General features: G+C 54.6%; 2 protein-coding genes across 4 annotated transcripts; both read right to left on the bottom strand.

Annotated features, from left to right (window-relative positions):
* Window positions 1-7,258: 7,258 nt before the first annotated feature.
* Window positions 7,259-14,723, bottom strand: NSFL1C (NSFL1 cofactor). 2 transcript variants are annotated; one of them, XR_011135234.1, is made up of 9 exons: window positions 14,564-14,718; window positions 13,819-13,916; window positions 12,688-12,762; window positions 11,289-11,454; window positions 10,834-10,926; window positions 10,041-10,150; window positions 9,422-9,559; window positions 8,583-8,880; window positions 7,259-7,646 (listed from the first exon to the last, which is right to left on the bottom strand). XR_011135234.1 is itself a non-coding variant. In XM_068911958.1 (9 exons), exons 1-9 carry the CDS (start codon window positions 14,663-14,665, stop codon window positions 7,484-7,486), a joined length of 1,110 nt encoding a protein of 369 aa, XP_068768059.1. In that variant the 5' UTR covers window positions 14,666-14,723; the 3' UTR covers window positions 7,259-7,483. The 2 variants fall into 2 exon arrangements, 1 of the variants encoding a protein (XP_068768059.1); XM_068911958.1 differs by having other exon boundaries at window positions 8,716-8,880; window positions 14,564-14,723.
* A 561-nt stretch (window positions 14,724-15,284) lies between these two features.
* LOC104152607 (signal-regulatory protein beta-1-like) lies at window positions 15,285-18,438 on the bottom strand. 2 transcript variants are annotated; one of them, XM_068912152.1, is made up of 6 exons: window positions 18,224-18,438; window positions 17,582-17,926; window positions 16,785-17,099; window positions 16,297-16,650; window positions 15,514-15,621; window positions 15,377-15,427 (listed from the first exon to the last, which is right to left on the bottom strand). In XM_068912152.1, the coding sequence occupies exons 1-5, from the start codon at window positions 18,288-18,290 to the stop codon at window positions 15,518-15,520; spliced, it is 1,185 nt and encodes a 394-aa protein (XP_068768253.1). In that variant the 5' UTR covers window positions 18,291-18,438; the 3' UTR covers window positions 15,377-15,427; window positions 15,514-15,517. The 2 variants fall into 2 exon arrangements, with proteins under 2 accessions (XP_068768252.1, XP_068768253.1); XM_068912151.1 differs by having other exon boundaries at window positions 15,285-15,621.
* Window positions 18,439-22,151: the final 3,713 nt, after the last annotated feature.

Genomic DNA, 22,151 nt, shown 5'->3' with positions numbered 1-22,151 from the left:
CTCTCCTCCCAGGTTACCAACAGCTACTGGAAGCATTAAATCCACATTGCTGTCTCTGCGCCACCACCCGCAAAGCTCATCACAACGTTCCTAAGAATGTGTTATCTTCAGCTCAGTCTTGTTCAGTGGGGGTTAATCTAAAAAACCAAATTTCACAGGCTGAGTCAGAACTTAGTTAATAAACCACAGCGCAACTGAGTCAGTGGCATCTCTTTTCACTGCTATTTTACTGACATCTCAGATAACAACTATCAGTCATGCTGGACCACAGCCAGCGCAGTAGGAGCCAAATCTCTGTCTCCCACCAGCACATTTAAGCATACATCTCTATAAGAAAGCAAAATACATCTCTACCTACCCAAGGGGAAAGGGGAAACGCAGAAGAAAACATAAAAATCTGATTTTTAATTTGTATATGCTATTTTGTACCCACTCACTGCATGTAACTACAATGTTTGGACAGATACATGGTACTTTTTGAAACAGTACTCAGCATTTAATCCGCTGGCTCTTTGGCACTCATTTACTCTCCAGGTGCAGATAGCTGCATTTTCTGCACATGTAGTAGAAAGCTAACAGATGACCAACAAATACCTCCCAGAGCAGCTGTGCCTATTGCTCCCTGGCTAGTTCAGGGCAATTCTCTTCAACACAGGAAAGCTTTATTTTTCCTCTGCTCAGATTCTCCTAAAACTTTTTGTCACGTTTCTCAGTGCCTTATGCAAGACAGCATTACCCATCAGGTCTAGACAGGATGTCATGATTGCCAGTGCAGCATGGGGAACTCGCAACCTGCCTCTGCGTGACAGCGTGGCTCAGCTTTGTCCCAGAGAGATGGATTTCAGTGAAGAGCACCAATCTCACTCAACTGCTTACCATTAATATACACTGGACTACTTGCTGCAGGCAACGAGCTTTCTAATAATGCTGCGTGCCCAAACCTGAGATCTAACCAGACCAAGTCATCGTACACTGCACACTCCAAGGGTCCCGGAGCAAAAGGACAGTGCCTTTTCCATCTCTACGCTGATCTTGTTCTGTTGGCTGCTTAGAAGCAGGTTTCGAGCAGGGAAAGAAGTCACAGCAACGCTGCAGCTACACCCGTTTTTCTGTTGCACAAATACTCAGCAAAAGGGCCAGCGAAGCCAAATCACTGCAGTTTAAGAAACAAGGTCACGTTGGAAATTACTCACTGCCAAAAAAAGGTCCCTTCCCCAGAATCCCGCTCTCCACTGCGGGAACACTAGATCTTATCTCTCAAGGCAGCCCAAGGCCCAGGAATGCATGATTCAAACAATTCCAATCCAAGCTGTGCTAATTAAACAGCTTTTCTCAGGGTACTATGACCTAGAGAGGGGCCATTCAGGCAAGGGAGCCCCACTGAGAAAAATGTCTAAAGCCCACAGACTGGAATTTTTTGGCACCAAACTCAGTGGCAGCATTTGGATACGTTCCACTAGCAAGTCCCCTGAAGGTTTACCACTCCTTGACCGCTCTAAGCATGGCCAGCAGCTCTCATTTTCCCCTTACCACAGCTGCCTTCTCTTGGTGGAACAGGAGCGATGACTAGGCTAGCTATTATGACAGATGAGAAGGGGGAGGAAGGGCAGTTGCTGCTGTAGGCCCCTGTAGCCCGTAAAGAGTTAATCTAATGGAGAGTCATGAAATGTACCTGAGTAAATAAGAACATCTGGAATCTATTCAGGAACTCCCAGCGCTGGGACGGACAGGTTCAGCGCAGACAAGACAGAACAGCAAATAAGATAAGCATTTAGGAATGTAGCAAGTAAGTCAGAAAATGATAAATTAGTAAATTGAGAGGTGCTTGACACAGGAGCTGTTCAGCTGCCAAAGAGGTAGGTCTATTGCATAATCAGTAGTATACAACTGGCTGTAGAAGTGTGTAATTGGGAAATATGGGATTCATTTGGAAAAACTTCTGCTAACAAGTATTTAGAAAGGATTTCTCCTCCTATTTCTATTTAGGCCTGCAGGATTCCTGCTGACAGCTAGCCTGATCACCTGGCCAGCAACTGCATTAAGCAGCTACCTTGGTTTAGATACAGCGTACATTTGCTTACTTGTTCAATCAGTATTGCTGAAGGAGCCTAGTTTGCACTTTGGAAGCAGCAACTACATACGTAAGTCCCTAAGCAGCTTTTAGTGAAACTCATTCCAACTCCCAGAGTCATTATGCCTGCTATGTACATTCATGCCATGTGGTATAGCATATGCATTATTTACCAGAGCAAGAACAAGACCTGCGGAAGAATCCTCAGCAAAAGCCAACTAGCTTTAAGCTTTTCTTCTTTCTAAAATAAACTGAAACCACCTAAAACAAACCAAAAAGCTGGTAGGGAGATCATACCTCATTAATGAGGACTGCAGATGAGAAGACCCAGCTCTATATCATTCAGCAAATGAGCTCGTGCAATGGCTAATTCCCTTCTCACCAAGCACAGCACTGGTGCATGCGTTTGTTACCAAACAAACGGGAGGACAGGTACAGAAGTGCACAGTTCCGAGAAATCTGGTTCGAGTCTCGGCGCGTGAGAGGAGTTGAAAGGCTTTTCATTCATCAGGGTTGCTGCTTGGTCGCCAGGAAACTGCACCTGGCAACAGGCACTGCTGAGAACCGAGGACTCCTGCTTCCCAGCTTTGCCTCGAATGACTTTCCATCAGACTTCCTTGGGTGATGCCAAGCGTTTAGGATAAAAGCACCAATGGAAAACCACAACCTGGTAGGAAAAACAACTTTGTTGCTTAATTAAACGTGTCATTTAAAACTACCAACCTCCATTTATAAACATTCTGGTTCACCAACAGAAACAAGACCATTTAGAAACTGCAAGGGGGTAGCACTGTCTTGCTTTCAGGCTGTAGCATTTCTTCATACAGGCCCATACAGAACAACAAACTCCTAACAGATGCGAGCCCTCGTCCAAGGATTCAGTGTAGGTACCATAGGTCCTCCCCTCACAGTGAGGGAGGCTCTGAAGAAAACCATAAGCATCTTGTGTTTCGTGCCTATGACACCAATCCCTCAAGCCAGCTTTCCTCTGTAACTACAGAGTCAAGAGAGACATCGACTCAAGGTCCTTTACCGTGATGAGAAAGGACAAAGGGTCTGTAAAACACTGCTGCTTTCAAAAGAAAACACTTTTGAGTAACTGACGGAACTTCAGAAGAGCATCCCAGGAGTGGACTGACATCCTTTTAGTCATTCCTCTAACTAAACGCATCAGGGAAGCTGAAGGCCCACCCAAGAATAAGCCGCAGCATGAAGGTCACTTTCTAGTTCTTGAATGATTTATTGTCGTCCAGCGCTAAGAAGCAAAGACCAAGTCCAATACGACTGATTACAACCAAAGGCAACAAAAACATCCACCTGTTATTTTATAAACAATCAAAAAAAAAAGAGGAAGAATTAGGCCAAAATTAACAGTCATCCCCTCCTAGCTGCAGGTGTGCCCACTGAGATTACTTGTTCTCTATTGTCACGGCTTCACGTGCCAGCTGAACTAGCCGAGTTCTGTGCCAGAGCAAGGCAACCAGCTCGCTGCTCTCTGCCGTTAACCTTGTTTGACCCAAACAGAGTAGGATGCACGCGTGCATGTGGGGGGTGTTACATGAGCAGCTCTGGTGGCAAACAGGAGGAAGGACAAGCAGCTGAAGGCATAGCTATACCTGGAAAGGGAGGTACCCCCAGAGGTAGGCAGACCGCTGACTCCGCGGAAGATATTGAACCAGGAAACAACCACTGGCAAAAGCAGCATTACAGATGGGAGGAAAATTTTGCCGGAAACGGGTGCAAGCCAGCCTTTTGTGAGGAGACGCTATCAGAAAACACAGGAGATAAATTTTAGCAAGGAGGACCCATGAAAAGGAAGAGGAGAAAACAATGAACTACATATGAAGGAAAGAAATCTGAACAAATCTGATCTACAAAGTAGCAGTTTGAGAAAAGGAAAACTGTTGCAAGCACAGTATTCAAAGAAAAACACTCAGATGCAGTGAAAGACATCAGTCACAGACAAAACAGCACAGTAGTAAAACTGTGAGCTGTATCTTGGCACACAGAAACGTAAAAGAACCAAGTTTTTGCATGAGACATCAAGCACTGCCATAACACCAGAGTGTATGAAACAACAGAAGGACAGGCAGAACTCCACTGTAAAGAGAATGATCAAAAAAGAAAAATTCCAAAGAAAAAGTTTTCCAGGCACAGAAGGGGGAAAAGGCACTTCTCTGTAGGCTGAACAGAGTGTACGTGTCCGTTTTAGAAGAGCCCAATCCCAGACTACGACTGTTAGAACAAAGAAAATGATTTTTAAAAAGGAGATTTTCCTGGAGCGAAAGCCAAATAAACTCACTAACAATAATCACAAACTACAGGAGAGTCTGAAATGCGCCTTTACCTTCCTGCAGGGGCAAGTTAGAAAGAAAAATCCAAGAGCGGCACAACTGACAAGTGGGGCTGCTCACACCCTTTATAAAAGCTACACGTCTCTTTCCACCTCCTCCTCTTGCACGTCCTGGTGTATTATTCCTTCCCTATTAGTAAGTCTAGGTGGGTTTTTTGCTTTACAGTTTATTTTGTATTGAAGGAGACAAACTTAATACAGCAGATTCCATGCATATTAATTTCAGTTAGTGCTACAGTTAGGCTCTTTTGTCAGCTTTGGAAGAAGATATGCCTATCTTGGTTACTGATACCACTTCAGTGCTTCACTCAGGCAAACCTCAGATAGCCTGGCAGCGGGACGGAGCTGATCTTGCTCACCAGGAGATAAGGACTTCTCATTACTTACAAAAACAAAAAACAAGGGAGGAATCAGAGGAAGAAGGGATCAGCAGCAGCATCCCAGCCGGCACACAAACACACAGGAGCACAAGGTGCAGCTCCCTGCAGACTGCTCGGGGCTTGCTGCAGGTTTCGCAGCAGGAACCTCCCAGGGAAGAACGGCTTCTCTGCAGCACTGCCACCCTCCGGCTTAGGGGGTAAAATTCACTTTTCATGGCAGAGAAACAGCTCAGCACCAGGAGCCCTTCTAAAGTTACCACCTTTCCATCCCGCTCCCAAGGAGCGATCTGACAGAAAACCTGGCTGTGAAACTTCCTATCATTGAGCAGCATCCGTGCAACAAAATCCTCCGTGGACCTGTTGACTGTCTAGCTGCCAATTCCCATTTAATTTGGGAGCACTCATGCAGCCAGCTCATCCAGCCAAAGATCATGAATGCCAGCTAGCCACCTCCTGTCCTCCGATACAACCACCTAACCAAGACAGAAACAAGAGACAAAGGATTTCTTATCTGTTACATAAGCTTTTTTTCTGGCTTTAGGGCCTCATCCTGTCCACCACTCTGGAAGATGTTATCCCAGGCCCCCAAAATGGCATGTGTGGAGAGGAAGGTCAGGAAACAAGGATGCAAGGACTCCTTTGATGAGCAAATTTAAAATAAGTGTCCTCCCATACGGCAGTTGTGACTATTCTTAGCTTTGAGAGAAATTCCCTTTCTGGATTCTCTGCGTACTGGTTCACACAGACAACTCAGTAGTCTTAAGATACAGCATCAAATGATGCAGGCAAAAACAAGTTCACCCATGAGATGAGATCTTTAAAAATGCTGCCAAGTTTTTTAATCTCATTTAGCCGAAGGCAGTTAACCATTGGGAAGCCTGCTAGCAGCACACCCCAAAGCAGTAAGAATAGACGTCGGCATACACATCACCGAAAATACAGTATTAGATGGCAGCCGTTATTAGAAAAGATCAAACACCATGTTCCTATTTTGTGGGTTTTTAATGATTGTTTCACAATAATTTACAAATTTGCTGTTACGCACATTATATATCCAGTTAGTAATGAAAAATGTGAGTTAATTCAACTCTGAGTAGAGAAACTGCTATAAAAAATGCCCTTGCTTAGGTCTGGTATTTACTCCCGCACTTTTGTATTAATACATCCAGCCCAGTGAGTTTCTCATGCTGAACCTGTCCAACCTGCCGGCCCTCCCCCAGACTACACGTACCTAGAGTTTGTTCTCTGCTCATACCAAGATGAGGATCTGAAAAATTCAGAGCACGGAGGGAGGTGGACTTACAGTGCGCTAGCCCCAGGGCTCTAGGATGACTAAGACAGGAAACAGAGTGCACGCTCTAACACTTTGCATAGCCACAGTCCAGCTTCTTTCAGAGACATACTGCTGGTCTTCATGCAGCTCCTATTTAGCTGATGTCTGGAAGTCTACAGTTCAGCACAGCTCTGAAGTTCTGCTCTGAAGCCCAGGGCTGGACTAGCAAGCACGCTGCAGGTTGGTGCAAAGTGCCGCGGCACAACGCTAGGTGGCAACTTGCATGCGCTACGCTGTGCCTGAACCAAGCCAGTGCCATGAGTCCCTCATGTCTAGGAGCAATGAATTTACCCACAGGATTCTGTTCAAAGGAACGATGAAGAAACGGAGACCTGAGCCCAAAATATAAACAGTGGAACAGACCAAGGTTGCAGAATTCCAGGTGTCCAGCTATGTCAGTACCCAGCAGAGGAGAGGAAATAAACCCAAGGGTACTACAGCCTTGAGTTTTTCACCTGAGCTGTTCCCACCATCTTGGTAATTCATCTTTTAAAATAAAACCTCTCTGCTTTCCAGTAAGATACACTGTTTGCCTTTTACTTTCAGTCACTTCACACTGATTCAGCTTTGTGCCTTCTTGGAGAGAACAAGAGGCAGCAGCAAATTGTGTTTCTCAAAGAAATGCAATACAGCAGGTTAAAACTGCAAACAGTCCATCTGGAGAAAGTGCAGAGTAGGTGGATACTGCAATGAAGCCCATACAAGTTCAGTTAAGGGAAGGAGAGTCAAAACTTTCTCTCCAGAAAAGGCCAAAGAGAGTGTTAAATCTTGCACCTGCACATACACATGCAAGCTTTCCCCACACTCTAAACAGCAGCTGTTTCACAAAGATTTCCCCTGCAATGCACTTACAGTGGTGTCATCATTATCTTGGCAATCAGACCACCTATCCTGGTGTAGTTTATATTTAACGTGTGAAAATAAAGAGGGTATTTTGCAGCAGTCCTTGTCGAAGAGGGAAGAGTAATAGATTGCTATAAGCAGTTAACTGGCATGGACGGAAACTGCTCTCTAGGATTTCCCTTCCTCTTTATCTTCCTCCCCTCTAAAGAGTGCAGTAATGCAATCCACAAAGGTAACTAAACTCCCGTGGGAGAATTTGTGGCACAACAGGCTGCAGCTCCTTTCGAAACTGGTTCATTTTGTTTATTTATTTTAAAGTCCACTGATCATCACAAAAAAAAAAAAACATGGGAAATGCAACTAAAGAAAAAAAAGTCCAACCAAGACCTAAGAACCCAGTGCTACGAGCAGATGTGAGCCTGTGCTGCACGGTGCAGGTGCACACACAGGACGAGACGACACATGCGCACTGCAGGCAGGCGTGTGGCGAGAGATGGGTTCCTTTATATTAACCGCTGAACAATGACAGCATTGAGCAGGTTGGCTTCCTTCAGGGTTTGGTTCTCATCAGTCAGCTCTTTATTTGGGAAGGTGGTCATGAGGATGAAACTGGTGGCAGCCATTGCTGGCCGGGCATCTACTATGAAGAGCCGGATGTCACGGATCCTGTCCAAAGGGATCAAACACACAAGGGTGATGCTGTTATTTCACACCCTGTAGAAGTGCATGGCAACAGCCTAAATTCACCCTTCCCAGAGCATGCAACCCTAAAGTCACTGTACTTGCTTCCCAACCAACAGCTGAGGCCACCGCCAGACAAATCTACAATTTCACCTACTCCTCCATGGGCCCCTGTTCAGTGAAATAACACAGACTGCTTTACTAGTTTAAGGATTTTCAACTTAGTTTTTTTCCCGTTAAATATTCTTTTTGTTATCCAACTTGAACGTCTGTGATGTCAGGCAACTATTTGAAATGCTTCAGAACCCTTCAAGACGAACAGATTAACAAACAGGTTTCGTGAGCGTCGCTTGACACACACCTGTTTTAAGTTAATGCTTATCACACACAGCATAACCTAAATGATCTCAACCCCCAAGAGCAGCTGCAGCAGTGACATTGGATCATTTCCTGCACCTGAGCCTGGAAGAGGGTTTCTGTAACTCTTTGCAGCAAGCTTTATTCTCCTATAGAAACTGGAGGACGGTCAGGCTCTCCAAAATCAGCTCGATGAGAAGACCTTCGGGACAGAAGTCTAACAAAGCAATGGACTACACAGCCAGCTTTGCGCAGCCAAGGGAACCGAACTGTTTTAAGAGCACCTCTTTGCGCTCCAATCAGTGCGGGGAATAGCCCAGTAGAAAAGATTCGACTGAAAGTCAGAATAACTGAACCAAGTTCCTAATCACCTAACAGCTTCTATAGCTCTTAGCTCTACAGCTATAGTTTCAGTTTGCTATAGTTGAAAGGAAACTGATAACTGTATCTGGGAGCGTCAGTATTATCACCAGCTATAATCCATCACTATCTGGAAAGCAAATCCTATCCTTCTAACAGTTAAGGACTGCCTCAAAACCCCACAATAAGTTTATTCCTATTCACCTATACAGAAGGATCCCCAGAGCTCCCTTTAGCAGGCTAGCCAGGATTTTAACATCTGCTCCAGCTGTGCACAGTTCGCAGTGTCATTCAGGCCTTCCCAGTTAGTAACCTGTGTTTCCTGTTGCCTTTGTACCTGTGATTGTGGTTAAATTTCTGGACCAGTCGCCCGCCGTCAGCGAGCCGGATTTGAATGTTGGTGATGGGCTCCGACTCATCAATGCTGATGGCAGAACTGGCTTTGGCTTCATTCTCTGCCTGCTGGGCTGGTGAGCTGGTGCCCATCACCTGGGGGACAGTGCTGAGAACAGAAAGACACAAGGCAAGCTGTTATAAACCAAATGAATCACCAGGCTGCAAGGTGCCAGGAGTCAGGCATATGAGCTTATTGCCTACTGTGCCTGACTACCACGGTTCCTAGTCGAGAGACACCATTTCAAGTTGGAAAGGTGCAAGAACAAGATTTCAGGAACGAGCTAGTAAGGTCACAGGTCAGCAGGCACCTGTCCATCATTTCAGCTTTACCATCTCCCATTAGAGTACCACATCATGGGTCTTCACACACCCACAGGAACAGGGTCTTATGTCTACGAAACACTCCTTCTACATGACCTAATGTGATGGTTTCAAACTGGGAGATCTGCCTCCTGCCATTAAAAGGCTGAGCCATCCCACAGTACACAACAGTAACCCCATTTTCTCTCTCTGAGGAACACCTCACACACCACAGGCACTAAGTACCTTCTCTTCAGAAAGATGAGTCAATAGGCTCATCCCACCAAAACTCTCAAGTGACTGTCGTACACCACTGAAACACCAATCCAGTGCTGCTGCCTTCTCACCTGCCCAGCTTCTGTCCTTCTCCAGTAAAAGCTTTGAAGACACTTTTAGGTTTCACATAATCCTCATCACGGTGATCTTCCATATCCAGGTTCACTTGCCCACCCCGTGCTAACCTGCGCAGCTCTGCCGGGACTTCCCTGCAAAGAGAGAGTATTCTAAGGAATCTGCCTGAAGAAGAAACAAGTCTAGAGAGCGTAAAGAAGAAGTGCCAACCACAGGATCTGGTGCAACCACAGACCTCTGGACTTTCAGGAATCACAGTATATTCTTGCTTAATTAACAAGGTAGACATGCATCTCCCCATTGACAGACACAAATTAAAGGTTACTTTTCCCAGGCTTTAGCCTAGCCGAACATGCCTTTTTGCGATGCATCAGAAAACATCACCCCACATACGAAAGTCTGTTTGCTCATTTCGAACGCTCAAGGCCCCATACAAACCAGGGCTCCTCCCCATTTAACTAAAGTAAACGCTCAAGTTTCCCCCCCGCCAGTTTCCATATTAAGAATCCAGCCCTCTTAAGAAAGGGAAAGTGAAATATGCTACTGGTTCAGCACCCTAGGTTCCACAAACGCTTGCATTCTACAATACAGCCTGTTCTTTCTCTCCCCTCTTACCCTCTGCGGATATCATCAAGAAACTGGGCATTGGACGGATCTTGGTAGCTCCTCAGTTCTCCACTGTCCAGACTGAATCCGCTCTTCCACAGCTTCAGTACAACATGCACCTGCAATTGCCCCAAAACAATCAGCCCCACTGAAGCATCTCAGTAAGAACAATAACCGGAAGCAAAGTGAAAAGCTGCCGACCAGCAGAGCGGTTTCAAGCTGCCGACAATGTTCCAGCAAGGTTCCTCTGGGCTGGTATGATCAACAAGGGGTGTGGGGGGGAACCCACAAAACAGGCATTGACTAGGCAACGGTCTCTCATCAACTCCTACAAGGTGACATCACAGATAGCACCACTGTCCCCTTTTTGATAAATGCCGCTAAAGAGTCAAAAGTGCGTTACGCAAGGAACCTAAGCCAAGCTCCCACCAAGGTCAAGGTGGACGTGCGCTCACAAGCCAAGCAAGAAAGCATCTGGTGCTGTAAGCTCCATGAGTCTTCAACAGCTAAAGACACTACTGCCCAGTGCTCTTTGCACACTAGTTGCATGATCAATATATTCACGCTGCAGAGGCTGAGAAAAGATTCCGGCACTTCTAAGGAACACCCAGGTTCTCAATTAGAAGTTCATCAGAAAACTGCTTACTTAAGACCCAAGCACCTATTATTTCCTCATCAGAAATCCTACAGGAAGCGAGATGCATTTATTAGGCTTTATAATTCTCTGTGCTCTCAAGCTTTGCAGCTATAGGACAGGAATCCCTCAGGTGACATCTACCAAACAGAATAGAGAGATACTCACATCCTGAGCAGAGTTCTGTCTCCTCTCCCCTGCCACATAGGCAGACTCCTCCTCTGGAGTAGCCCCAAGGCGATACCCTCCCCCTGCAAACGGCTGTAAGAGAAAGAGAGAAAGGCAGGCAGAGAGATTATAGAACGACACACACCCAGGAACAGCTTAATTCCCTTTCCTCAATACCACTCTGAATAAACGAAGACTTCATAGCACCAGCAACATATATCATCCCAGAGACACAATGACCAGCTTGAACTAGTTGAGAGAGCGAAGTGGCTTTTCTTGCCACCTCAACGCATCAGCTAGAGCTGCACTAACAGAGGAGACCAGACTCTGCTGTTTTAAGAAAATTCCAGGGCTCAGCAGCACTGCAGAGCTGTCATGGTGGCGATGATGAGCAGATTCCAGCAGCAGAGAACAGCTGAAACGGGGAAAGGAAGGAAGAACTCATCGCTCCTCACTTTAGGCTTGCTAGTCTCGCCACCGCTCTTGGCTGTCCGGTCCACCGCTACTGCTCCATGCTCCTTTGCTCCTTTGAACAGATCTTCCACCAGCTCATTGGGACTCTTCTTCCTTGGAGGGCCAACAATCTGCTGTCCGCTTCTCTCTGAGCCTCCAGCATAAAACCTAGACAGAAAGCACACATCATCTGGGTAAGATTGCAGTTCCTTCACATGGACCTGTTCTTCTCCAGGATACGTATGCGAGAGGACCCAGCAGTTTTATACCAGGATTTAGTTGTTCATTTTTGCAGAGATTAATTAAGCAGCTTACCTGCACAAATATTAGCTATTACAAGTATATCTTCTCCTGCAGCCCCTTAGAGCAGTTGGTAATTACAGAATTTAGGGAACAGCCCCAGCAGATCAGAAATTTGTAAAGTTATCCACTGATCAGTGATAATGAAGTAACCCCAGGCCAAGAACTCTCTCAGGCCTAGCAAGAGAGAGTCTAGACTGACAGAGTTCAGTTTCAAATTCTAGTACCAGCTGTATTGCTCACTCCTAACATGAATTTCAGCAGATACCTTCTATCAGATACCTTCTTCAGCTCTTCCCTAAGATGGAAGAATATAGGCCACATCCAAATGGTATTTTGAGGGAAGGCGCACATTCATTCTACGCTTCAAGAACACCACATACAGGAATGATCTGAACTAGAAGCAATAAATCCGCAGTCAAGGCAGTGCAATTAAACCCAGTCTTTTTCCAGGAGCGCTTATTATTTTCCATTTGGCTTGTAACACACACCGAGCAAGCTCGCACGTGGTTGCAGAGGACCGTGCAGCCTACCTGTCTCAGCCACCTTAAGGTGTATCAGCTCCATTCAATTTACTTTGCATGTTAAGCTTAAGTGCATTTAACTACTTACAGCTGACACTGTAGAAAACTTTCCCACCAATTTGCATTAAAGGGAAAAACTCTGTTGAAAAGGGGACCTATGTTTTCCCTTTCCATCTTTAGTCATTACATTCCCCTTAAATTGCACTTCAAAGGAAAACAAAGCAAGAAGAACAAACAATTCCTGTAATATTCCTACATTTGCAATCTCTACAGACACAAATGTTGCCCGTGCCCTTTTTCTATTCTTAATCTACGGCTTCCACATTCTACCACAGACTTTTTCCTCTCTCTGCACAATTCAGTGATGAAAACTGGTGTTCATACAGAAGTGCTGAGCACGTGCTTGCACACAGACATTCACTGACCAACCTTTCTGTGTTAAACCTGAGATTTTCCAGTACAGGAGTTTCACATCAATTTAAACACACTTTTTAAAAGAATCTGTATACAAGTGGCAAACTATTGCATGAGGGCAGAGACAAAACCACAGGTTTCAAGTCTTTAGCTGAAAACTTACCGCTGTCCCTCTTCCTCTTCATCATCATCCTCCTGTGCGTGAACAAGGTCTCTGAACGATGTTACCCGATGGTCACTGCAAATCAAAGTCAAAGTACATCAGCCTCAGGACTCGTTTCAACCACACAAGCAAAGCAAAAGCTCCTGAACATACGTAGCATGTTAGTTTGACACTTTCCTACATTTACGGTCTGATTCATTACTCTATGAAATCATAGCTCAGCACTGGGGTAACTGAGCAGTGAACCAAGTTCTTGGACATCTGTTCCAATTATATCAATAAAAAGGAAGAGCGGGTGCACTGGAGGAGACTCAGAAGGTGGTTGCAAACATAGCAAAATCAGCAAATCTCCAGTCATCTTCCCTGTCAGTGTACTGGATTTTGTTGCCTTTTTCAGAGAACAACCATTATCGAAGCTACACAAACTCTGGTTACCTTCCAGGCACCAGGCAAGTCCAGCCTCCACATCTGTTCACTCCTGTTATTTCTGCTGAGGCTGTTACCTGCGATCCAAACTGAGATAGGGGATATTTTTGCAATATGGAATTGATTCAACGAAGTCTGAACCAAGACCACTTTTCTACATAGATCCTCCAACACACAGCCAATAACCCTCTTCCCCATACTGTTTCTCTATAAAACGGGATAGCACTTCCCCGCTGCACAGGGATTTGGTAAGGCCAAATAAACTTCTTTTTGTAAAATGCTTGACTTGATCAGATAAAGTGTCACACAAAATAACAAAATATCTTTCCTGTGGAGGAAAAATCTGCTTAAATGAAAGGGTTACCTACCAAAACTAAAATGGTTACCTACTGATTGTTTTCCAGCCTCAAAACAGAAATCAAGTTTTTCCTGAGCAATGAGGCAAGTTAACCTAACTGATCATTGGATGAGTTGCGCAACAACATCAGAGCCTGAGACGTATAAACGCTGATGCTTTCACAATTGCTCAAGAGCCATATAAGGGTGAAGCAGATCAAAATGCAAAGATGTTTCTTCTGATAAATACCATACAATCAATGCCTTAGATAGAGCATGCTTCAGATTACTTTTAAGAAAGTAATTTCCACTCTCAGTTTTATGAGCCCTTGACGAGCAAATCAATACGAGCTGACACTCTCGCCACACCTGGGTGCAGTGCCTCTGGATATAGAGCTGGGTGTTGGCTGAGGAAGAGTCAGGATGTCATCATCACCCCCGTCCTCATAGAAACTGGCAAGGGCAATCTGAAAAGAGACACCACAGCATCTTTTCAGGATGAGAGGAAGCACTCCACAAAAAATAAAAAAACAAGCAAACACTAATAACGTAACTAAAGTTTTATTACATTAGAGCTCCTGAACCACACCAACACTAAAGATATTTTACATGATTTCCCCTCTCAGAAATCCTAGCAGAGAGAAGCACCTAAGGCCAGTTTACAGTGCTTGGCCTTGTTACATCAGGACGTTTCCCACAGTATTTATTCCAGAACGACCTTCCTGAGCACAGGCCCTTATACCACCCTGCTTCTGCGGGGGTTACACCAAAATTCTTGTTCTGAAACAGCTGCTTCTGTGACACCCAAGGGCAGAGGCCTGAAATTAAACAAATAGGCCCAGAACAATCAACGGCAATACCGACACAACGGCTGGCCACCGCCGGCTTTCAGGGAAAAACCTACATAAATCCGGCAAAACACCCAGCACTCCGAATTCCGTGCCCCGCACTGGAAATTTAAGCGGTTTCAAAGGGACGAGGCGAGCAGGGCGGGTTTCAGCCCAAACCAACGCGGCGGCCGGCCCCGACCCTCGCAGCCCGGCGACAGGCCGCGGGGCAGAGCGCGCCGCGGGGCCGGGCCGGGCTGCGGCGGGGCCGGCAGCGGCGCGGGTACCTGGAGGTCCCCGCCGGCGGACTCCAGGAAGAAGCGCGCTCGCTCCTCCTCGACGCCGGTCACGGCCACGAACTCCCGCAGCGCCTCCTCCCTGTCCGCCATCTTGCCGCGGTGCAGCGCCCAAAGCCCGCCGGGCGGCCGCGCGCGTCCCGCCCCGCCCCGCCCCGCCCCCCCGAGCGCCCCGCCCAAACCGCGCCGGGCGGAAACACCCGCGCCGGGCGGAAACACCCGCGCCGCCGGGCAGCGGCCCCTAGCGGCGCGGCGGTGGCGCCGCCGCCCCGGCGCGGATGCGCAGCGCCGAGCACCGCGGATGCGCAGCGCCGAGCACCGCGGGGCGGCGGGACGGAGCGCGGGTCCGGCGGCGCGGCACGGGCCGGGGCGGCGGCGGAGGGACAGCGGTGTCAGAGCGGGAACGGCAGGCGCCCTCAAGATGGGCCCGCTGCCCCTCAGGCCGCTCCAGTTGGCATTGGCCTCCGAGCGGGTCCGGCCTCGTGCCCAGGCCGAGGAGAGGAGCCCGCGGCTCCGAAAGCAGCTGGCGTTTCCCACCTGGGGACCGGGCGACCGAATGTGGCAGCGCCCGTCCGCGGTGCAGCCCCGCGGGTGCCAGCCCCGGTGCCCCACGGGGCAGGGGCACCTGACAGCCCCGGCCGGCCAGGCTTGCCGTCCCGGTCCATCCTGCGAAGAGCTGTGCCGCTACTGCCCCCTTCCCGCGCGGGGCCGCCCAGCCCGCGGAGGGAGCCGGGAAGGCGCCGGGGCGAGCGTCGCCTCCCGACGCGGCAGGGCCAGGCGGGACGATGCGGGAACGCAAAGGAGCCTCCAAAGCAGCTGCTGGGGTGAAGCTCAGGCCCTGCGAAGACAAAGCCCCTGCCGGGGCCGGGGGGAGGTTCGGTCCGAGGCGGTAGTGCGGCTGAGCCCGGAGCCGGGGTCCTGTTCTGCTCAGCGGCGTTCACCTCCTCACTGCATCCTGCGCTTGAAGAAGAAGAAGAGGGCGAGGCCGAAGAGCCCCTTCTCCAGCAGGATCCCGAGCCAGAGGCTGAGGTGGAACCGGAGGTGCTGACCTGCGGCGGGGAGGGGGCAGTGAGCAGGGAGGGGGCCGCGGGGGGTCTCCACCTGCGGGCACCAGCGCCAGCCTAGCTGCCCGGGCCCCGTGGGGTGCGCCGCTGGGGGGGGGTGGGGGGGGGGGGGGAACAGCCTCGACTGCTAAGGATGACAGTTCAGGTCCTAGCAGCATCCACCCTGATGCGGAGGCAGGTTTTATGTCCTTAAACCTGCTGGCCTTGGTTGGGATGGGCTGGTTTCCCTGGGGCAGAGCTACAGGGCCCTGAATCCCGGGCCAGGGCTCACGCGTTCTGGTTATCACCTCTTGAACTCGGGAGGTCCACCGGCCCTGAGGAGCCGGGCCTTAGCGGGCACGGGCTAGGCTCCGCGCCGCTCGCGCGGCAGCGGGTTGAACGGCATGCCGGGGAAAAGGGCTCGGCCCGATGGGAGCTCTGCTCCCGACGGCTGCGTCCCCCGGGGACCCACCTCGTCCGGCCCGCATGGTAACGGGAGCGGGGCGAGGAGCAGCTCAGCACGGCGCCGAGATAGCGGAAAGCAGATCGCGTTGGAGGCTGGGCAGGCTCTTATGCCGTGCAGGATTCTGGTGGGACTTTGAGCTTTCTCCGGAGGACAACAGCTAAGAGCCTCCTCCTCAGGGACTGCATCTGTAAGGCCAGCAGCAGGCTCACACTCACCCTTATCTGCGTGGGACGGGTTGCTCGGTCCCCATTCAGCAGCCGGCGCGGCGATCCGCAGGGTTGCGGCGCTGCGGACAGGGCTCTGGGAGTCGTGCACCACCTGGCAGGTGAACACCGACTGATTCTTCTCCTCCGTCGCTTGGACTTCCAGGAGGCTCTGCAGCTCAAACGTCCCCTGGGAGGTCTCTGTCGGACGGGGGGGTTTCCCCACGTTTGCCTCCGTCCCGTTTTCCAGCCAGGTGACGGTCACCACGTCTGGATAAAACCCCTCCACGTAGCAGGTGAAGTTCACAGTCTCGTTCACCTCGACAGGGCTGGCTGGGTCAGCGCGCACGTGCACGGTGGGGGACACTGCAAAAAGAAGCAGCGCTTGGTGCCCAGCGTCCGCTCGGCTCCGCGACCCGCTGCCTGCATCTGCCCTGGCCCCTTCCCCACAAGGTGCCCCGCTCATCGCCCCGCAGCGACGGGCCCTGCCGAGCCCTCACCTCGCACAGCGTCCCGGAGGTGGAACGTCCTCGTCAGCGGGGCTGCCAGAGTGGAGTGCTTGACCTCGCAGGTGAGCTGGGAGCGGATGTCGGCAGCATGCAGGAGCACCTCCACGGTGCTGGACACGTTGTAGGAGGAGTTTGCCTGCCCAGCAGTGACCTGGGGCTGCGGAGCTTGCACCTGGACCCCGTTTTTGAGCCATTTCACACTGATGTCTCTGGGGAAGAAGCCTCCGGCCGCGCAGGTGAAACGCGCCGAGCTCTCCGGTGCCACTCTGTACTCAGGCCCAGACGCAGCCATAAACGCAGGGCTGGCTGCGGGGAGAGGCATTTATCCGTCGGTGCAGGCTCTCCGCTGCCGACAGCCCTGACCCTGGCACCACGGGCTGCCGGGGCCAGAGGGACACGGGCTCTCCTGCAGCAGGCAGGAGGCTCCGTGCTCCGGAGGGACGGACGCTGCCCCGGACACGGCTGGGAAGGGCCCTGCAGGACCTCCCTGGGGCTGTTCCTGGAGCAGAGCCAGGCAGCGGGTCAGGGAAGGCGGCTCTGCACCACCTCTGCCCCGGCTGCCAGGCAGCTCTCCAGGAGGGACCCCCGGTTCACCCGGGGCGCCTGCTCGCTCCTGCCGGCGGCGGGGAACGCGGCCGGGCAGGGGAGGGGACGCAGGGCCCTCCGCCCAGCCCTGCCCGTCCCGGGACCAGAGCCCACGGTGACGGAGGGCGGCTGCGCCCGGCGGGGCTGCTTCCCGGCCGGGAGCTGCTCTGGGGGGTCGCGGCACGGCCGAGGGCTCCACTCACCACGCACAAACACCTTCGTGCCCCGTCCCGACGCATACCGCTCATTCTGCCCGTCTCCTTTCTTAAACTTCACACAGTAATAGGTCCCGGCATCCTTGACTTGGATGTCACTGATGTGGATGGTGAAGTTTGTGCTGGATTCATTCACTGCCCTCGTTACGCGGGGGAAGGAGCCTTTCTGCTCATAAATGAGCTCTTCCCTGCCGCCCAAATCCTTCAGCCACTTCACGGGTCCCACTACAGGGAGCTCAGACACGGTGCAGTGCAGGGTGAGCGTCTGCCCCAGGGACACGGACACCTCCGCCTGGGGCTGCTGCAGCTGGAAGTTCTCCTTTGTCTGGGCACCTGCGCAGCGAGAGGAGGGGTCGGGGCTGCGAGGGTCCCGCAGGCAGGGCGCCGCACGGCCACCGGCCCAGCCACACGCCCGCCGGCAGCGCTGCAGGGCCAGGGCGCGTGCCGGGTCCCCGGGACAGGCGGGAATAAAGCGAACTCTTCCACTGGGGATAAAAGCAAGGAGCAAGGGGAGAAGGTGAGGGGAGAGCCCCGAATATGGTCAGGCGCAGGGGAAGGACGGTTCTGCCGGCGGCCAGGGAAGGATGCAGGAGAGCGGGGCGCCGAGGTGGCCCCGTGCCCGACACTCACCCGTGGCTCTGCAGAGCAGCAGCAGCACCAGGCAGGCGAGAGCCAGCGCCGGCGTGGCCGCAGCCATGGCAAGACCCGCGTCCCGCTCCCGACCGGCTCGGCTCGGCTCAGCCGGCTCGGGGGCTCGGGGAGGACTTATCGCAAATGGGGAAGGAAGGTCACGACAGCAGGCGAAGTTCCTCTGCCACCTCCATGCAAGGCCGGAAGGTTTCCAAATCGTTTTCGCCTTGACACGTCACGAGGTTGCGTGCTTGCCAGCCGTCGGGGCTGCAGAGCCGCCGTCCCACGAAGCGGCGCTGCGGCGGGTCTGCAGCCCCGCGAGCCGCCCTGCGCCCGCCGCCGCCGGGGGCCGTGGGCGCCTGCCGCCCCGCGCGGTGTCTGGGTAGAGGGGCCTGGGCAGAGGGGACGGCGGCGTGGTGCAAGCTTCGCCTGCCCGCCGCGCGGGCTCCTCTCGCTGCCGCTCCTCCCTGCAGGCCGGGAAATCTCGCGCGCAGCTCTGAAACGTGCAGCCTGTCCCGAGGCGGCCGCCTTCCTCGCGCTGCGCCTCGGCTGCAGGCTCCGGCAGAGGCGCTCCCCTGCCCCGGCCGCGGCTGCTCCCGGCGCCGGCCGCCCCTGCAGCAAGCTCCGTGCGGGCAGGCTGCGGTGCGCGCAGAAGCGCTTCGACCTCGGATGATGCATCTGAGGGGTTAAGCCCTGCTCTGCTCCCGGCCGGCGCTGCCTCCCGGCGCCCGGGTCCGGCACGCAGCCAGGCAGGCACCAAAAGCGTTAACCGCCCGCGCCCACTCGCTTCCATTTCCTGTGCAGCTTCTCATTTTCCTTCTCCTGAAGTTGGAGCTGAAACTTTCGGTGGCGCCGATGGCTCTGCGGGCGGCCGCCGTGCCTCCCCTCCTCGTGCAGCTGCTCAGCCTGTGCCCGGCCCCGCTGGCGGGTGAGTAGGGCGCAGCGCCCCGGCGCTGCCCGCCGCCCGGCCCCGCCGCTCCGTGCCCTCTGTCCCGAGGGACGCATCGCGCGGCAGGGGACAGCCTCGCTGCCGGGGGCTGCAGGGCTGCGTGCCGTTCCCCGGGGGCGAGGGAGGCGCACGTCTCTGCCGGCGTCCCGGCGCTGCCGGGCTGCAGCATCTCTGCCGTTTCGCCCGGGGCCGGGCGGCGAGGGGCGCGCGGGGTGCCCGGGGGGTTTGGAGGCAGGAGCCGGGCTGCACGGAGAGCCAAATCCCGAGGGCCGGGAAAGGCTGCGGGCCGCCTGCGGGCTCGGGGCCGGCTGCCCGATAAACGCTGCCTGCTCGCGCTGGTGGTTCGCGGCGCGTCCTGGCTCTTCCTCCCCGGCGTTGCTCCTTCGTCTGCCTCTGTAGACCCGGAGCACCTGCAGCATCTCGCGGCAAGCAGCCCCCCGGGTTGGGGGGGGCGAAGGATCTCCCCCCGCCGTCCGCTTTGCGCCTGCCCTCCGCCAGCCCCACTTGGGGCAGTTCGTCCCTGATAGCGCTCAGCGAAAGCGCCGCGCAGGCGCCAGGCGGCTGCGGGGGCTCTGCCCGGGCCGGTGCGAGCGAGGGCAGCCGGCGGCTGCCTGGGGCGCTCACTCGGCCCCGCTGCAGGTGCCGGCGCCCGGGCGGCCGCGCGCGTCCAGCTGCAGCAGCCGCAGGCCGAGGTGTCCGTGTCCGTGGGGCAGACGCTCACGCTGCGCTGCGCCGTCTCGGAGCACGCTGGAGCGGGACCCGTGAGGTGGCTGAAGCCCTCGGACGGCAAGAACCGGACCATTTACGATCAGAAAAGCTCCTTCCCCCGCGTCACGAGGGCGGCGAACGGCTCCAACACAGACTTCACCATCCACATCAGCGACGCCCGCCCCGAGGACGCCGGCACCTATTACTGCGTGAAGCTTCGGCCCGGGTCGGAGGAGCAGGTTTATTGCTCGGGGCCCGGCACGACGGTGTCGGTGCACGGTGAGTCGGCGCCCCCGCGGCCCCCCGCCCCGGCACCGTGCCGGCGCCCGCCGCTGAGGCTCGTGTCCCCGCAGAGAGGGCCCCGTTTCCCAGCGTGGCCGTCGCCGCCGCGGCGCTCTCCATCCTCCTCCTCGTCCTCCTCGTCGCCCTGTGCGTCTACCAGCGGAAGAGGGGAGGTGAGCGGGGCGCCGGGCGGGCTGGCCGGGCGCTGGGGGCTGCCGCGCGCCCCGCTCACCCCTCCTCTCCTTCGCTTGGCAGGGGGCAGCCCCGGCAGCCCCGGGTTGGCACCCGCCGCCTGCCGCCGCGAGGAAACTCTGCCTTCTCCATCTGCCTCCAGGTTTGCACCCGCTTCGGAGACTTGGGTTTTTCCCCCCCCCGGAAAAGAGCTTGCATTCGTCGGCGCGTCGCTGCGCTGCGTCGCTCCCGTCCGCGTCAGCCCGGCGGTAAAACCCGCCAGCTGGCGCCCGGGATGGGCCGGGGGCCGCCGGGAGCCCCGCGGGCCGGGGGGGGCGGCTGCTGGCAGCGCTAACGGCAGTCCTTCTCCCCCAGCAGCCGCGTGCCGGACGCCGAGACCTCACCTCCGCCCGGCCAGGTAGGAGCGGGAGGCGAAGGCGAGGGAAGAGCCTTTGCCAAGGGGGTTTGGGGACGCGGCGGCTCCGGGGCGGTTCGGGGGGCAGCGGCGGCGGCCGCCGGGCCGAGGGGCGGCCGCGTTGCCGAAGGCGCCCGCGGGCTCCTTTGTGCACGGTTCCCTCGCGACGGCCTCACCCACGCGCGGCTCTCGCCGTTGCAGCGGGCCGGCGGGCCGGACGCCGACGTTCACTACGCCGACCTGCGGCACCTGCCGGCGGCCCCGCGGCGGGCGCGCAGCCCCGGCGCCCCCGGCACCGAGTACGCCAGCATCCGGCTAGCTGCGCGGTAAAGCCTGGTCCCCAGCCGCGACGCCCGGCCGCGGGCCCGTGCCGGGGGACGAAGCGAGGACCTTTTCTGCGGGACGCGAGGAAGAAGCGGCAGAGGGGCCCGGCTGGCCCCTCTCGGCCCCTTTCAGGGGCACTTTGTGGCCCCAGGCGGCTCGGCGCTGTCCTGGCGCCGCGGGCCCTTGCTGGCTGCCCCTCCGGCCCCGCCGCGCTCAGCCCCGGCGATGCATCGCCTTTAATAAGGCGTCTGCGAAGCCGCCCCAGCGGCCGGGCGCGCGGCCGGTCGAGTCCCGGGCATTGGCGCTTCCCCACGCCGCCGGCGGCAGCTGCCGGAGCCGAGCAGCTCGAAGCTGGGAGCACGCGGCCGCCGCGCGCCTCCGCGGCCGGGGACGGAGCGCCTGGCCGGCTCGGCCTCCCCGCCGCCAGGCACGGCGCCTGCCGCTGGGCTGAGCACGTTTCCGGGCCGGGAAACCTTGCGCTTCGGCCCGTCGCTGCTGCCTGCGCCCCTTGAAAGCTGTTTGCAGATGCCAACTTCCAATTTCCTTTCTCTGTTTTTTTTTTCTTTTTTTTTTTCTGTGAAATCAAAATAGAGAAGTGAAACAAGACAGCGTGCAGCGTCTGCGTGTGCATCTAGGTACCGGGGGTTTATCTGCGAGCAGAGAGATCCTGCCGACGGGCAGAGCGCTGCCGGGGAGGGAAGCCGCTTACGAAACCCATTTGCATGCGTGTCGCAGGGGACATGTCTTAACACCTGGGCACGCTTTGGGGACATTTCTTTTCTCAGTGGCAGCGCCGAGTCCTGCATGCAGCGCCCCGGCCGCGGGCGCAGCGCGGGGACGTTTGCAAAGGCAGGAGCAGGGCGGGGGCCCCGGCGCCGCGGTCCCGAGCTCCGGCCGCGAGCCCGGACCCAGCCGAGCCCCCGAGCCCCGCGGGGCAGTGGCAGAAGCTGGGCCGCGGCCTCGATGAGCGGCGACCGGTTCCCCGGGCAGGTCAGCAGCTGGCGCGAAGCGCGGGCCGGAGTGCCCCGTGCCGGCGGCCGCCAGCGCCGCGTCCTGGCCGCGGGCCGCCCCGAGGACGC

Source organism: Struthio camelus, chromosome 18, assembly GCF_040807025.1.
Source record: "Struthio camelus isolate bStrCam1 chromosome 18, bStrCam1.hap1, whole genome shotgun sequence".
Lineage (NCBI taxonomy): Eukaryota > Metazoa > Chordata > Aves > Struthioniformes > Struthionidae > Struthio > Struthio camelus.
The sequence above is the reverse complement of the archived record's forward strand: the minus strand, read 5'-3'. Positions and strand labels throughout refer to the sequence as shown.

Bases quoted from the DNA above. Each gene is read 5' to 3' on its own strand.
- NSFL1C (XM_068911958.1), bottom strand. From the start codon at position 14,665: ATGGCGGACAGGGAGGAGGCGCTGCGGGAGTTCGTGGCCGTGACCGGC. The intron at 11,455-12,687 runs GTAAGTTTTCAG...CTTTCTGTCTAG, and splicing joins GAAGAGGAAGAGGGACAGCG to GTTTTATGCTGGAGGCTCAG. The intron at 7,647-8,715 runs GTACAAAGGCAA...CCCTTTGGACAG, and splicing joins AAATTTAACCACAATCACAG to GATCCGTGACATCCGGCTCT.
- LOC104152607 (XM_068912151.1), bottom strand. From the start codon at position 18,290: ATGGCTGCGGCCACGCCGGCGCTGGCTCTCGCCTGCCTGGTGCTGCTG. The intron at 17,927-18,223 runs GTGAGTGTCGGG...CTCGCTGCGCAG, and splicing joins GCTGCTCTGCAGAGCCACGG to GTGCCCAGACAAAGGAGAAC. The intron at 16,651-16,784 runs GTGAGGGCTCGG...TTCTTTTTGCAG, and splicing joins CCTCCGGGACGCTGTGCGAG to TGTCCCCCACCGTGCACGTG.